General features: G+C 39.0%; 1 protein-coding gene across 1 annotated transcript in view; it reads right to left on the bottom strand.

Moving 5' to 3' along the window:
• The window catches only part of TEK (TEK receptor tyrosine kinase), a 106022-nt gene extending 104523 nt beyond the window's left edge, over positions 1–1499 (bottom strand). The window contains exon 1 of the mRNA XM_047065125.1: positions 1371–1499. Within this exon, the coding sequence (XP_046921081.1) occupies positions 1371–1422 (52 nt within the window). The 5' untranslated portion in view covers positions 1423–1499. The remainder of the gene's footprint in view (positions 1–1370) is intronic.
• Positions 1500–14505: the final 13006 nt, after the last annotated feature.

The raw sequence follows: 14505 nt of genomic DNA, 5'->3' as shown, positions 1-14505 counted from the left end.
AACAAGTTACATGCAATTCTTTTCTCTTGTTGGATTAATTTTTTGAACATTTAATAATTTCCAAACTTATAGAAAAGTATGAAAATAATGTAGCACAAACTTATGTGTATGTTCAGATCAAATTCTAATAATATAATACAGTCTGCAACATTCAATTCAGTACGTTTGTCCAATTCCATTTCCAGTATCATTTCTATCTTCATTACAATAATTAGAATGTTTTCAAACTAAAAGGGAGAAACCTAAGGCGATTAGAGTTGTGATTTGTACTTCATATTTGGATACCACTTTCAGACAGTGTCCCTCAGGGTGGGTAAGCATCAGAGGCATGCCGCTGTGTGGAGAATCTGGGCAACACACACACCAGATCTAAAAACATGCAAGCCAACCATTCCTTAGCCCTCCAACAGGCTTTGATCTTCTCCTGTGCCCGGTAATCTGGATAAGTGCCCCAACTTTCATTTCACTGGGCCAATAAAGACTTTATAAATTACTACATGCCAAGTATTTTTTTTAAAGAAACAGAAAATAATTATATAGCCATGACCCAAGGTCTAATAAAAACCCAAAAAGCCTAGAATTTGATTGCTTTAACTAAAATAGGATGTGGCTAGGGCCCCTGGGTGGCTCAGTCAGTTAAGCATCTGGCTTTGGCTCAGGTCATGATCTGGTAGTTCAAGGGTTTGCGCCCACATAGGGCTCTGTACTGACAGCTCAGACCCTGGAGCCTGATTCGGATTCTGTGACTCCCTCTCCTCCGTCCCTCCCCTACTAGTGCATGCTCTCGTGTGTGCTCTCTCTCTCTCTCAAAAATAAATAAATATTTTTTAAAAATTTGTAATAGGATGTGGATATGACATCTTTTAGAAAAGCATCTTTGTTCTCCTTTAAAAATGACAATCTGTACATTGCCTTAAGTGGGTCCCCATAATTGTCTGCATGAATTTCATTTTTTAAAAATTATGCAAGATTTTTTTTGAAGCAGGTAAAACTGGGTTTGTTTGTTTGTTTTTAATAAGGTAACAATCCCAAATGAGGAAGAGTAAAATAATGTGCCATAGTAAGTGATTCTCCACAAATAAAGTGACCTGATCAGTTCTCATAGGGTCTGTGGCAACATAGGGGGTAAATAAGCGGAAGGGAAACTCTCGAAAAACTCAGTTCCAAGCCACAAAGACATTGCATTTTAATCCTCACATCTATTAAATGGAAAGTCCTAGAGAAACAGTGCCTATAACACAGCTGCCCTTTGTTAACCAGAACTAAATACTGGTGAGAAAGCCCAGTATCATTAACTGTTAAAGAAAGAAAGAAAAAAGAAAAAAACCTAAAAAATTAAATTAAAAAAAGGCAACAAAGCCAAACCTTACCAGAAAGGAGCAAGCTGACTCCATAGAGAACTAAGCCAGCTAAAGAGTCCATGCTTCCCCAAATCTCTCCATCCAGTTTCCGCAGATGTGCATGAGGTCCCAAGGATACTTTCAGACACCAAGAGGTTTGTGACTTTCCATTCGCATGTTCTACTGGGTCCTGTTTACAAGTCAGAGGCAAGAAGGAACAGCACAGAAGCAGGCTGTAACAGTCTCATTTCTGTCTGAGCACAGGGAGTTTTAAGTTCCTTTTTCCTGTTTCCTTTGTAGATTAGGATGGGAAAGGCTGTATCTTAAAGGCGTTTGGTATCAGCAGGGCTGGGGGCACTGAAAGCCCTATCCATCTTGCAATTCATCAAAACACTTCTCTATTGCTGTTGCTTCTGCCGCTGCTTTTGCTGCTGTTGTGGGGATAGAGGAATTTTTGTTGGAAGTGTGGGTCCTGGTCAGCGTTTTCAGAAACAATAGGGGTATCCTCTCTTAGGCGGGAAACAGAATAACAGCCCTCCACCTATGTGTGGTATGCGATGATCACCAGCCCTTCTCAGCCTCCAACAGCTCTCCCGGGTCCACCTGGGATCCCTGACAGAAGGGGCTTCTGGGTGTGGGGCGGAATTTTTGCTTTTGTTTTCTCATTCTAACCCACATGGGTTGAATTGGGAAAGGAAGGTTTCCGTGATGAGAGAACACAACCCGAAAGGCAATTAATTTGGATAATTACCGGTGAGGTCAATGTGCAATGCAGCCACGGAGACCAGAGTCCAGAATTGTTAGCCTGTTTTCTTTCACACACATGGTTTATTTCTTGGCCAAGAGCCCAAACATATCCATGCTACTGGCTATAGCTTTAATTTTTGCTAACAATTCATTTGAAGGTGATCTCATTTCTTAAAGAACTTGGCCTAGAAGGATTTTGGTAATGAAACGGATTTCATGGTTCTTGGCCAACAGTGTTTCAGAAGCAAATTATATACAAAACCTTAAAAATAACCGGTGTCAAAACCAAATGTAAGGGATTTGATTTGGGATCAAAAGAGCATTCCTAAGAGCAGAGAGAATACATAGGCCAAAAGAAAAAGAGCTTTTGGAGTAACCATATCTAAAATGAGATCAGAGATCCTAAATTTATCCAGAAGATAGTTTCTCCATAACACAAACTATGACTTCAGAACCGGGTGTCATTGTTTTTGTTCACCCTGCCTTCATGCCCTAGGAAAGAGCCGTCCGCTGCTGCTTTCACTGCTCACCATAGGAAAACAGAGACGCTGCTGGCTTTGCCTCATTTCTCTCCCAGGTTTTACCAAATCAGTGACAACTCCAGGACCAATGGATGTTTCCAGCTGGGGCAGTAAAGTGCAGGCTTTTTTTTTTTTTTAGGTTTATTTATTTTGACCGAGAGAGCAGGGGAGGGGCACAGAAAGAGAGAGAGAGAGAGAGAGGGAGAGAGAATTCTAAGCAGGCTCCACGCTCTCAACTCAGAGCCCGATGTGAAGCTCGAACCCACAAACCGTGACATCACGACCTGAGCCGAAATCAAGAGCTGGAAGCCTAATCAAAGGAGCCACCCATGCACCCTGCACAGGCAGTTTTCAAGCAGACCTGGGTTCAGATACTTACTCCACCGCATGTTTACTTCATCTCTTTGATTGTCAGTTTCAACAGCTGTTACAACAGCACTAATATCTCCAACCTGGGGATTTTAGAGAGGATTAAATGAGGCTGGCATGATGCCTATTCATCGAAGGCTTTCATTAAATGTTAATATATTCATTTCCTTAGTCTTTCCCTTCAGTCTCTGATTTTGGTCCCAAGGGATTCCTCCCAAAAGCCATTCTCTCATCTTATGAAATGGCTTTGAGTTTGGTTTTGCAAGGAACCAGGCTGGGAGTGGGGGATTCTGAGCTCTACTCCCAGCTCTGTTCTTCCTGTGAGGCCTTGGACTAGTCATTTCCCATCTGTAGGCCTCAGTTTCCTCAACTGTAAAATAAAGGGTTTATACTGGATGTGACTAACTTCCCTCCAATTGTAACAGCTTGTAAGTCCAAGTGACTAAGCTGTCCCTGACAGCATGTCCTCCTAGGTTCCCAGGTCCTCTCCTCTGGGCTGTTCAGAGAAGATGCTAGCTTTGTGTCTGTGTCACTGCAGAACCTGAGAGGGTCACAAACGTGCTCTATTTTGAGAACGTGGTGGCTGAAACTTTGTGAGGTCCTATGGCCCCGGGCCATATGGAGCAGACTTGGAAAGCCTTGGAAATAAACAAATTCCAGGGCACCTGTCTCCTCAGCCACAGCTTCCTTTGTTTGTGCTTGATGGCCACACAAGGAAGTCATTGCTCACATTCCCTCCTGTTGGCTACTTCATGTGGGACAAAGATGCTTCTACCTTCCTTTTCTGGGCTGCTTCCCTCTGTTATGCAGAAAATCACCTCACTTTCATTCGTCCCCCATTCTCCAGAAAGATCTACTCTTCCCGTGAATTGTTAATCAAGTTCTCTGTCCTTCCTTTCTTCAGAATGGGTGACTCGGTTTCATCCTGTGCTCTGTAACCCAGAAATGTTGTTCATGTTAGAAAAGGCAGTGTTGCTCCATTATGCAAAAAGAGCTATGTAGTTTAATCTCATCTTCCATGGAGTCCTTTCTCGTGCTATCCAGAGTATTGAGTCCATTTAATAAATAACTGCTAAATTTCCCTAGCCTATAATTGTATAGCTAGGCAAAAGGCTGAGCAACTTCTCTCTGGGATATCTGAATCATTAGCATGTAAATTCCAGGTGTAAAGTGAAGATTACTGTGGACAAACCTGGCCAAACATTCTCTGCTCCAACTTTCTGCCCTGTGGATATTAGAACATGAAGAACCAATCAAGGAACAATAATACGAGGTTCACCACACACTGTGGGGCCGATAGGTCAGCAGAGCTGACTGGCAACACGTTGGGAAGTTGCAAAACTGGATGGCATGCCAGAATTTCCAAGGGAAGGGAGAGGCCACTTCCACGTCTGGACAGGACTCTCCCCAGTACATAACGTATTAAGGAAATACCACATATTTGGACAAGCCACAACCCTTCTCTAGAAAGCTGGCTATGGCCATCATAATGGCATCTCCATTCCCTGAAGAGCCTTGTTGGGGGCCAGCTGGATCAGCTCTCCACCCGTAGCAGCTTAGCTGGACAGGTTGAAATCATCTTCCCACCCTTGCCTGACAAGCTCCTAGCTATCCCCTTAGTCTCCGAAAAGTGTTCTTTAACTGCTCAATCCACATTAGGTCTCCCCCATTCTTCTCTTATAACACTGTGTCTTTTTGTCCATGGTAGTGATCACAACTGGTAATCATACATTTGTGTCGTTGTCTCTTTAATGTCTCTTTCCTCCCACAAAGTCTAAGTAATGTGCTCAGCTGTGGGTAGCCCAGAGAGTATTAGAATCCTGGTCTTGGCTTCCAATTTTTGCAAGTTTAATATATGACTCTTTTTTTGCATAGTTCATCTTTAGACCACAACGTGCAAAAAAGTAGATAAATAGAAATATAGGAAATATCATAAACACCAACATGGTATACTCAGACCTTAGGAAAGTATGTGAAATGAAACTTGGACAGATAATGGGAAAAGTCTGATAACACTGAGAGATGTAGTCACTTCTCATTGTGCTTCCAAAATAGTAATAGCTAATATCAGGACCTCTGTGCACTCCATAGCCTTGCTCCAGGGAAATGAAAAGGGGCTTCCTCATGAGTCAAGCACACTCAGTTTAATTTTATTTTTCCAGACATTACTTAAAGCAGAACAAAAAAGAAAAGCAAACCAGCAACAAGGAAACAAAATAAGCAAACGAGGCATTTGGCTGGTTTGTTGTTTTCTATTCTCTGGTTTTTGCACTTACTATATGAAAAACATTTTTAGAAAACATTAAAAATCTTTGAAACAGATTAACAAAAATATCAATTGACAATCAAAAAATGTGAAGAGGTATGGAAAGCATACAATGTTACTAATATACTGGTATCCCACATCTAGAGGTCAATATCACAAAAGCCACAGATGCATATCCTTTAGCTGAGAAAATCCACTTTTATGATATACCCCAAGCCAAAGTCAAAGATGTTACCCAAAATGTAGGTCTAAAGGCCTTGTAAATTTTTTCTAGAGTTTATTTATTTTTGAGAGAGAGAGGGAGACCAAGTGCAAGCAGGGTAGAGGCAGAGAGGTAGAGGACAGAGGATCCAATGTGCGGCTTGAACTCACAAACCATGAGATCATGACCTGAGCTGAAGTCGAACACTTAACAGATTGAGCCATCCATGTGCCCTTATAAAGGCATTATAGAAGCACTGCTGATAATAATCAAAACATGGAAACAATATAAACGGCCAACAAAAATGGATTATTTATATAAGTCATGGTACACAATGAAATAGACAAATATCAAAATATAGTGGAAGCTTATTGACAATGAAAGATGTAAAGATATATATAGTATATTGTTTATGGGGAATCAACATTTGATGTTGTATATTATATTTGATGTATACAACATTTGATGTTGTATAGTTTTTGGTTGATTGGGAATCAAAGTTTGAACAATATGAAATGTATACACATATGCACACGTGCACACATATACCTACACGATACAATATATATGACAAATAAATGCCAAAACGTTATATTCATTGAACATAGGCACACATGCACCTATATAACCATATGCTATAGTGTATATGACAAATATATGCCAAAATGTTATACTCACTGAACAAATGTTATTATTTCTAGGTTGTTGAAACACTGATAATTTTTATTTTCCTCTTTATAATTTTCTATAATTTCAACATTTTAAAAGGGACACCTGGGTGGCTCAGTTGAGCCTCTGACTCTTGATTTCAGCTCAGGTCATGTTCCCAGGGTCATGGGTTGAGCCCTGCGTCTGTCTCAGCACTAAGTGTGGAGCCTGCTTGGGATTTTCTCTCCCTCTCTCTGCCCCTCTCCTCCACTTGTGCACGCTCTCTCTCTCTCTCTCTCTCTGTCCAAAATAAAAGGAAACAAAAAATATATTTTTTTAATAATGAGCATATATGTACAAATGAAGAAGATTGGGGGAAATCCTTGAGATAGTTGACCCAGGGCAATAAGATGAACATTAAAACACCCATTGGCAAAGATGAAACAGAATTCAAGTGTAGCTCAGTGTCCAGGAGGTGAGCAAACAGATTTTGGTGTTGGCTTCCTGCAAGGTAGCCTTACCATCCTGCCTTGTGCAGGGGTATAAGCACTGAACCTCCAGCCCTATCACATCTGGCTTCTTAAGGGCTTTCATGAACTTCTTTGTGAACCCGCTATACTTAACGGTGGCTAGCAGAAAAGGAAGGGTCATCAACAATTAAGTCCTGGCTGAAGGCCAGGACACCACAATGAAAGTGGCAACACCCATTCTGGGAGCTGATGGCTATGGAAAATATGGAAAATACCTGACCCTCCACGAACCCCATTTACTCTAAATCTTTTTTTTTCTTTTATCATCTAAATGACAAGGACTATGCTTATTACTGTAGGAAGAGACACAGATATAGAAGATGTAGTTTCTACTTTGGAACCTCACAATTACACAATCCTAGCATGACAACAATGCATCAAAACAGGAAGAGTAAAGTAACAAAATCAGGCATTGTGTGGCTAAATACCAAAGGGTGGTACTGGCAGTAAAATTTTTAGTAGTCTCTGCTTTAGCCCATGAGGCACCAATTCTCCTGCCTCTTTTCGTTTCTCCTGCTCTTTCCTTGGTACACAAAGCATCTTTCCATTAAGGCAGGGACTCTGTACTTCATTTCAGATGATCCTATGCTATTTTCTCAATGGCTTAGGGGAAAGACTAACCAGAATGCCTCACAACCACTATGAGACCAATTTGCCACAGACAGAATAGACTGGGAGTATTTTTCATGACACCCCTTCCACCCCCGCCCCAAAAAAAACCTTCATAAAAGATAAAAATAGTAAGAAAAAAGAAAAAGAAATTCCTATTTATCCTTCAAAAAACAATTCAAATGTCACTTCAACTGTGAAAACCTCTTTGAATATGTAGCTAACGATGTCTAATAAATCATCCCATGACTTAGTGGCTTAAAACAACAAATATTTACATAGCTCAAGATTTTGTAGGTCAATAGTTCAGGCTCACCTGGACAGTTCTGATCCTACCTGGCCTCCCTCATTTGTCTGTAGTCAGGGATACAAGTTTTCTTGAGGCTGTTAAATTAATTAAACAAGGAAGCTGTTAGACTGAGGTTGTTCTAAAGCTCTGTAGGTCTATGTAAGTAAACCAAAGTCTAAGCCTGTAAATGCCTGAAGATTATGAAATCAAAACACTAAGGACAACCAATCGTAGCCAAGTAGGCCTTAAGCTACAGCCAATCAACAGTGTTCTTACTTTGCTTCCTCCTCTTCTCTGTAAAAGCTTCTGCCTAACTGGCTCCCCAGTACTCCTGACACTGGGTTATTCCTAACCACTTCTGATTTGGTGCTGCCTGATTCAAAAAAATTTTTGCTCAAATAAACTCAAAATTTTTAATTTGCCTCAATTTATCCTTTAACGAGGTCTAGGCATATCATTACTTATGCCACATTTTATTACCAAGCAAAAGCACATAACTAAGACTAGATCCAAGAGGTAGAAACACAGACTTCATCTTTTGGTATGAAGAGTTAGAAAGTTACAATGCAAAGGGCAAGAATTTTTAAAATGAACATTTTTGGTCATTCTTTAGGTTTGTTAGGATATAATGTATATACAGTAAGATTCACCCCCATTTTAAAAAATTATGGTATAAAAACATAAAAAAAATTTTTTAAATTTTTTGATGTTTATTTATGTTTGAGAGAGAGAGAGAGTGAGCAGGGGAGGTGCAGAGAGAAAGACACACACACACAGAATCCGAAGCAGGCTCCAGGCTCTGAGCTGTCAGCACAGAGCTCCACGCGGGGCTCGAACTCATGGAAGGAGAGATCATGACCTGAGCCAAAGTCCAACACTCAACTGACTGAGTCACCTAGGCACCCCAATATAACATAAAATTTTAATTTTAACCATTAAGTATACATTCCAGTAGACTTAACTCTATTCACATTGTCATGCAACAGATCTCTAGAATGTTTTTCATCTTGCAAAACTGAAATTCTATACTCACTGAACAACTCCACATCTACCCCTCTCCTCAGCCTCTGGCAACCATAATTCTACTTTATGTTTCTAGGAGTTTAACTACTTGAGATTTCTCATAAAAATGGAATCACTCATTATTTGTCTTTTTATGACCGGCTTATTTCACTTAGCATAACGTCCAGTGTTTGTCCATGTTGTGTCAGATGACAGGATTTCCTTCTTTTTAAAGGCTGAATAATATTTCACTGTATGCATATACCGTATTTTCTTTATACATTCATCAGTAGTTGGGCACTTGGGTGGCTTCCACCTCTTGGCTATGGTGAGAAATGCTCCAGTGAATATGGGTATGCAAATATCTTCTTGAGATTCTGCTTTCAATTCTTTTGGATATATATACCCAGAAGTGGGATTACTGGATGATATGAGAGTTCTATTTTCAATGTTTTGAGGAACCTCTATATTATTTTCCACAGCAGCTGCAGCATCTTCTGTTCCCACCAGTAGTGCACAAGGGCTTTAATTTATCCATATCCTTTTCAACTCTTAATATTTTCTGGTTTTTTAATGGTGGCTATTTTAATGTGTGAATGGAAAAGTTATTCCTTTTTAAGTGCACAGTCCTAGGAGTTTTGACAAATGCATGCATACCTTCGTATAATCACCACGCCAAACACCCTAATTTCCAGTACCCAAGAAGTTCCTTTGGGCTCCAATGCAATAAGTCCTTTCGCCTACCCCACAGCCCCAGGCAATCACAGATATGTTTTCTGTCTCTATTATTTTGATGTTTCCAGAACATCATGTAAAGGAATCACAGTATATAGTTTTTGAATCTTGCTTCTTTCATTTGGCATGATTTATTTAATTCATGCATGTATTTGCATTTATGAGTAGTCTGTTCCTTTTTGTTTCTGAATAGTATGACACTGTATGGACATACCAAAGTTTGTTTATTCACTATTTGGAATGTTTCCAGTTTTAATTGATAAAGTCCCTATAACATTGTTCATCTGTGTCGCTTAAACTATTTATTATTTGCATGCATATATTTTGTGTAAACATATGTTTTTCATTTCTCAGGTAAATACTGGAGACTGGGATTAGTGGATTCTGTGGATTCTATGCTTAATTTTATAGGGAACTCCTAAGCTTTTCCTGTTGTGGTTGTGACATTTTGCATTTCCATTACCAACATACATGAGTTCTTGTTACCCTATATCCTAGCACTTAGTATTATTAGGTTTTAAAAAATTTGTTTTCTGGGGCTCCTGGGTGGCTCAGTAGGTTAAGCATTGGACTTTGGCTCAGGTTATGATCTCATGATTCATGAGTTGAGCCCTGCATTGGGCTCGCTGACGTCAGCACAGAGCCCGCTTCAGATCCTCTATTCCCCTCTTTCTACCCCTTCCCTGCTTGTGCGTGTGCTCTCTCTCTCTCCCCCCAAAATAAACATTAATGTTTATTTATATATTATATATATTTATTTATATATTATATATTTATTTATATATTATATAATGTATATATCTATACATATATGCTATTTATTTAAATATTTAAATATTATATATATAGTTGTGATTTTAATACTTACTTCCTTAATAACTAACAATGCTGAGAATCTTTTCATGTGTTTCTTTGCTATTCACTTTTCTTCTTTGGTAAAGTGTTAAAATTGCCCATTTTTTAATTGAGTTGTTTCTTTTTGTTAAGTCTTGGGAGTCTTTTATATACTCCTGTCAAATATGTGATTTGCAAATATCTTCTCCCAATCTGTGGATTGTCTTTCATTATCTTAACATTGTATTTTTCAGATGAAACCTTTTCATTTTGAAAAAAGATGCCATTTATATCTTTCTTTTATAAATATTGCTTTTGTGTTGTATCTTCTTTTATAAATATTACTTCTGTGCCTAACACAAGGTCACAAAGATTATTTTCTGTTTTCTTCTAAAAGTCTTGTGATTTTTTATTTAGTTCAATAATCCATTTTAAGTTTTGTATAACATGTCATGTAAAAGTTGAGAGCTATTTTCTTGCATGTGGATGCCCAACCGTTCCAGCACCATTTGATGAAAAGACCATCCTTTCTCCGTTGAATTTGCTTTGCACCTTTGCCGAAAATCAATTAACCACAAATGTCTGAGTGTATTTCTAGACTCTCCATTCTATGCCATTAATCTATGACTCTGTTCTTTTGTGAATACTATACTATTTTGTTTCTAGAGCTTTATAGTAAATCTTGATATCAAGTAGTGTGAGTCCTCAAACTTTGTTCTATTTCAGAATTATTTTACTTGTTCTAGTTCCTCTGTATCCTTCTACTTACTGTGAGCTTAGTTTTCCCTTTATATTCTAGTTTTTTAAGGTAGAAATTTATATCACTAAATTGAGACCTTTCTATTTTGATATAATCATGTTATGCTATAAGTTTCCCTTTAAGCACTGCTTTAGTTGTGTCCTACAAATTTTGGTAAGTTGAATTTTCATTTTCATTTTGTTCAAAATATTTTCTAGTTTCCATTTAACTCATGAGCTGCTTACTCCCGAATATTTAGGGGATTTTACAGGTATCTTTCTTTAAATGATTTATAGTTTAATTCTGTTATGATCAGAAAACATGCTTTGTATGATTTCAGTTCTTTTAAATTTGTTTAGGTTTATTTTATGGTCCAGAATAAGGTGTATGCTGGTGAATGTTCCATGTGCACTTGAAAAGAATATGTATTCTGCTGTTAGTGGCTGGAGCATTCCAAAAATCAGAGTCAGGTCCAGCTGGAGTATAATGTTATTTAGGTCTTCTATATCCCTACTTGGTCCTACTTTCTCCCTGTTGTATCAGTTTCTGAAAGCAGGGTGATAAATGTTTCAACTAGAATGATGGATTTATATTTATCCTTTCAATTCTATCCATTTTTCTTCATGTGTTTTGAAGGTTATTTGTTAGGTTTGTTATATTTAGGATTGTTATGTGTCTTCGTAAATTGACTCACTTGTCTTTATTTAATTAATATGAATCTTCACTTCTGATTATACTTCTTGTTCTGAATTCAACTTTGATATTTTTGAAATCTGTCATAGCAGACTTACCTTCTCTTCTTTAGAGTTATGTATTTATTCATCCCTCCACCCTAGAAAGGGCCATGCCGCTCAAAGGAATCTTGATCCAGGTACTGAAAGCTGAGTTGTTTACCAGGTGAACCATGACAAGGACAGGAGGGAGGTCAGATAGGCATTTCAACAAATGGACCAGTAGCCTGGGCCTAAATATGGTGGTGTGAAATAATATTCCATGTTAGGGGAAATGTAAGTGTTTGAGCAAGATGAAATAAGGGTGACAAAGGGCCTGGCAAGAGAGAAGGTGCTTTAATCAAACTGTTTTCAGATTTGGTATACCCTACTGAGGTCTATAACAATGGGAAATAAAAAGTTTTAAATCAAGGAATGTCATGACCAAACTTTCATTTTAGGAAGATTACCCTGGAAGCAATGGATATGTTACATTTGTAGAGATTAAAGCTAGGAAAACTAATAATAGATGAATATTGCAATGTGGCATTTAGAGACCATGAAAGTCTGAACTAAGGCTATAGTAGCATCAAAGATAGAAGGACAAGTGTTAAAGTGATAGAAGTATTAATATAATGACTCTTGGGGGTTGACATGGAGGAAGGAGATTAAGGTAAATCCAAGGTTGCTATTTTGTTTAACAATATGGACGTGGTAATACTCACTGTGAAAAGGCCATAGGACATGAAGCTCATTTGTGGGGAAATATTAAAAATTCATAAAATTCTATTATGGATACATAGGTTTAGGTTAGATATTGGCTAGTCAAGTATGGATAGATACTTAGTTTAAAGTGGATACATCGGTATGAAGCTCAAGAAAGAAATCTGAGCATTGCTGTGGGGATGAGTGGGATCACTCAGATGGCCTGCAAAGGGAGGGACCCCAGAGAAGCCTGGACCATAAGGAGCAGATACAGGGGAAGAGTTAGTGGAGGACTGTGAGAGACATGACTCTGAGAAGCAGGAAGAGAGCTTTTTGAAATGACTAACAGTATTTGTCACTCTGCATTCCTTGTTTCCCTTCTGGACTTTGAGTTCTTCAGTCAAGGGCAATGTCGTAGTCATCTGTGTAGATCCATTAGCACAGTGCTTCACTCGCAGATACTCAGTGAAGTTTTGGTAAATGAATACAGAAGGTTCCATGTTTTATTTTATTTTTTAATGTTTATTTATTTTTTAGAGGGGGGGGCAGCGTGAGTGGGGGAGGGGCAGAGAGAGAGGGAGACACAGAATCTGCAGCAGGCTCCAGGCTCTGAGCTGTCAGTACAGAGCCTGATGCGGTGTTCAAACTCACAAATCGTGAGATCATAACCTGAGCTGAAGTCAGACGCTTAACCGACTGAGCCACCTAGGCATTCCGAAGGGCCCACCTTTTAGAGATTAATTTGACCACTGGAAACAAAACCAGTGCAAATGTCTTTAAAGAGTTGGTGGTAAAGTGGTTATCAATCCACACATACATCATAGAAATCCGTTTTCAAGGAGTTGGTGTATAGAAAAACAAAAAGTGCAGGGCTCCAGAATCACTGATGGGCAAATCATAGGTACTCCTCTCACTAGCTCTTTTCCCTTGGGCTTACTCAGTTCTCTAAAGCTTAGTTTCCTCAGCTGCTAAATGAAGGAAGGGGGAGGAGGACATCTACTTTGAAATAACATGTAATTTGGGTAAAGCATCTGGCATAATGCCTGATAATGATGATAACTATCATCATCATCATCATCATCATCAAACACAATCCAAACGTTTCACAGGTAAAAAGCATCAACATCCACCCGTGACAACCATAGAAAAAAATGGAATCAGGTCTCCACTGGGGAATCTACCATGCTTAATGGCAGAAAAATGATGTCTCCATCTTTCTTTCATACTAGATCATAGGCTCCCTGGAGGAGGAATCGTGTCATATGTATCTCCAGCAGCTATTCCTATAAAGGTGCATAGAGTTGAAACATGAAATACGGAGCCTTTAAACACTATCTAGGAGACATTTCAGTTTGGAGAACTTTATTTTAATATCTTGGAAAACCAAAGAAAAGCAGTTGAACTAGTTCTCACATGAGCAGGAGTTTGTCCAGTTCAGTGCCATTAGTGCTGATGGATTAAATGTCCAGGAAAAGCTCTCTGAATAGGGGCTGCTTTTGGCACACGAGATTTATAATGTCCACGCACATGTCCATAGATGAAGTTGAAGCTACCCCTGCTAGTCCAGGCAGGGGTATAGACATCTCACTGTAAAATAACTCAACAGTAATTCTTTGACTTCTAAAACAGCCTGCAAAACTTCTAGACACTCAAACCCAAACCTCCCCCTTTTGATTTCTTGAGGGTAAAACAGTAGGGGCCGTGAGGTACACTGTAGCGCCTGACATTGGCCACATGAAAGGCCCTGCCCTTGGTGACTCATGGCTACTCATCAGCTCTGTATTGTGAACTCTTGGCGTGGCCTGCACTGCCATCCTGCCAACCTCTCCACCTTTACCAGGAGCTGCCTTCCCCTTGCCCTCTGCAATTAGGCACAATGGCCTCCTCACTATTCCTGGAACTTCTAAGCTCATAGCCCCATAATCCATTCCCCTGTCAAGGCCTTCGTAATAAGGTTTCCCGTTATCTTGTAAACTCTGTTAGTCACTCTAGGCAAGAGAGATGGAGAAAGAGAGCAAGTTAACCTGGAAAGAATGTTAGATTGTGTATCATCTCTTCAGTCACACCCACCCTGAGAAAGCAATCTGCAATCCTTATCAGACACAAAAACAAACAAACCAACAAACAAAATTGTAATGAGGAATTGAACAAAACAACTCAAAATAGAAACTAATTTTTTTTAAGTAAGAAGGTTTTGTTTTGTTTTGTTTTCCTCCTGCATTTGGCAAAATACAGGCAAAATTAAGGCAGGAACATGGA

The sequence above is a fragment of the Lynx rufus genome, unplaced genomic scaffold, assembly GCF_022079265.1.
Source record: "Lynx rufus isolate CCGP_SWC_20201006 ecotype Redwood Valley unplaced genomic scaffold, mLynRuf1.p SCAF_10, whole genome shotgun sequence".
In the NCBI taxonomy this organism is placed as follows: domain Eukaryota; kingdom Metazoa; phylum Chordata; class Mammalia; order Carnivora; family Felidae; genus Lynx; species Lynx rufus.
The sequence above is the reverse complement of the archived record's forward strand: the minus strand, read 5'-3'. Positions and strand labels throughout refer to the sequence as shown.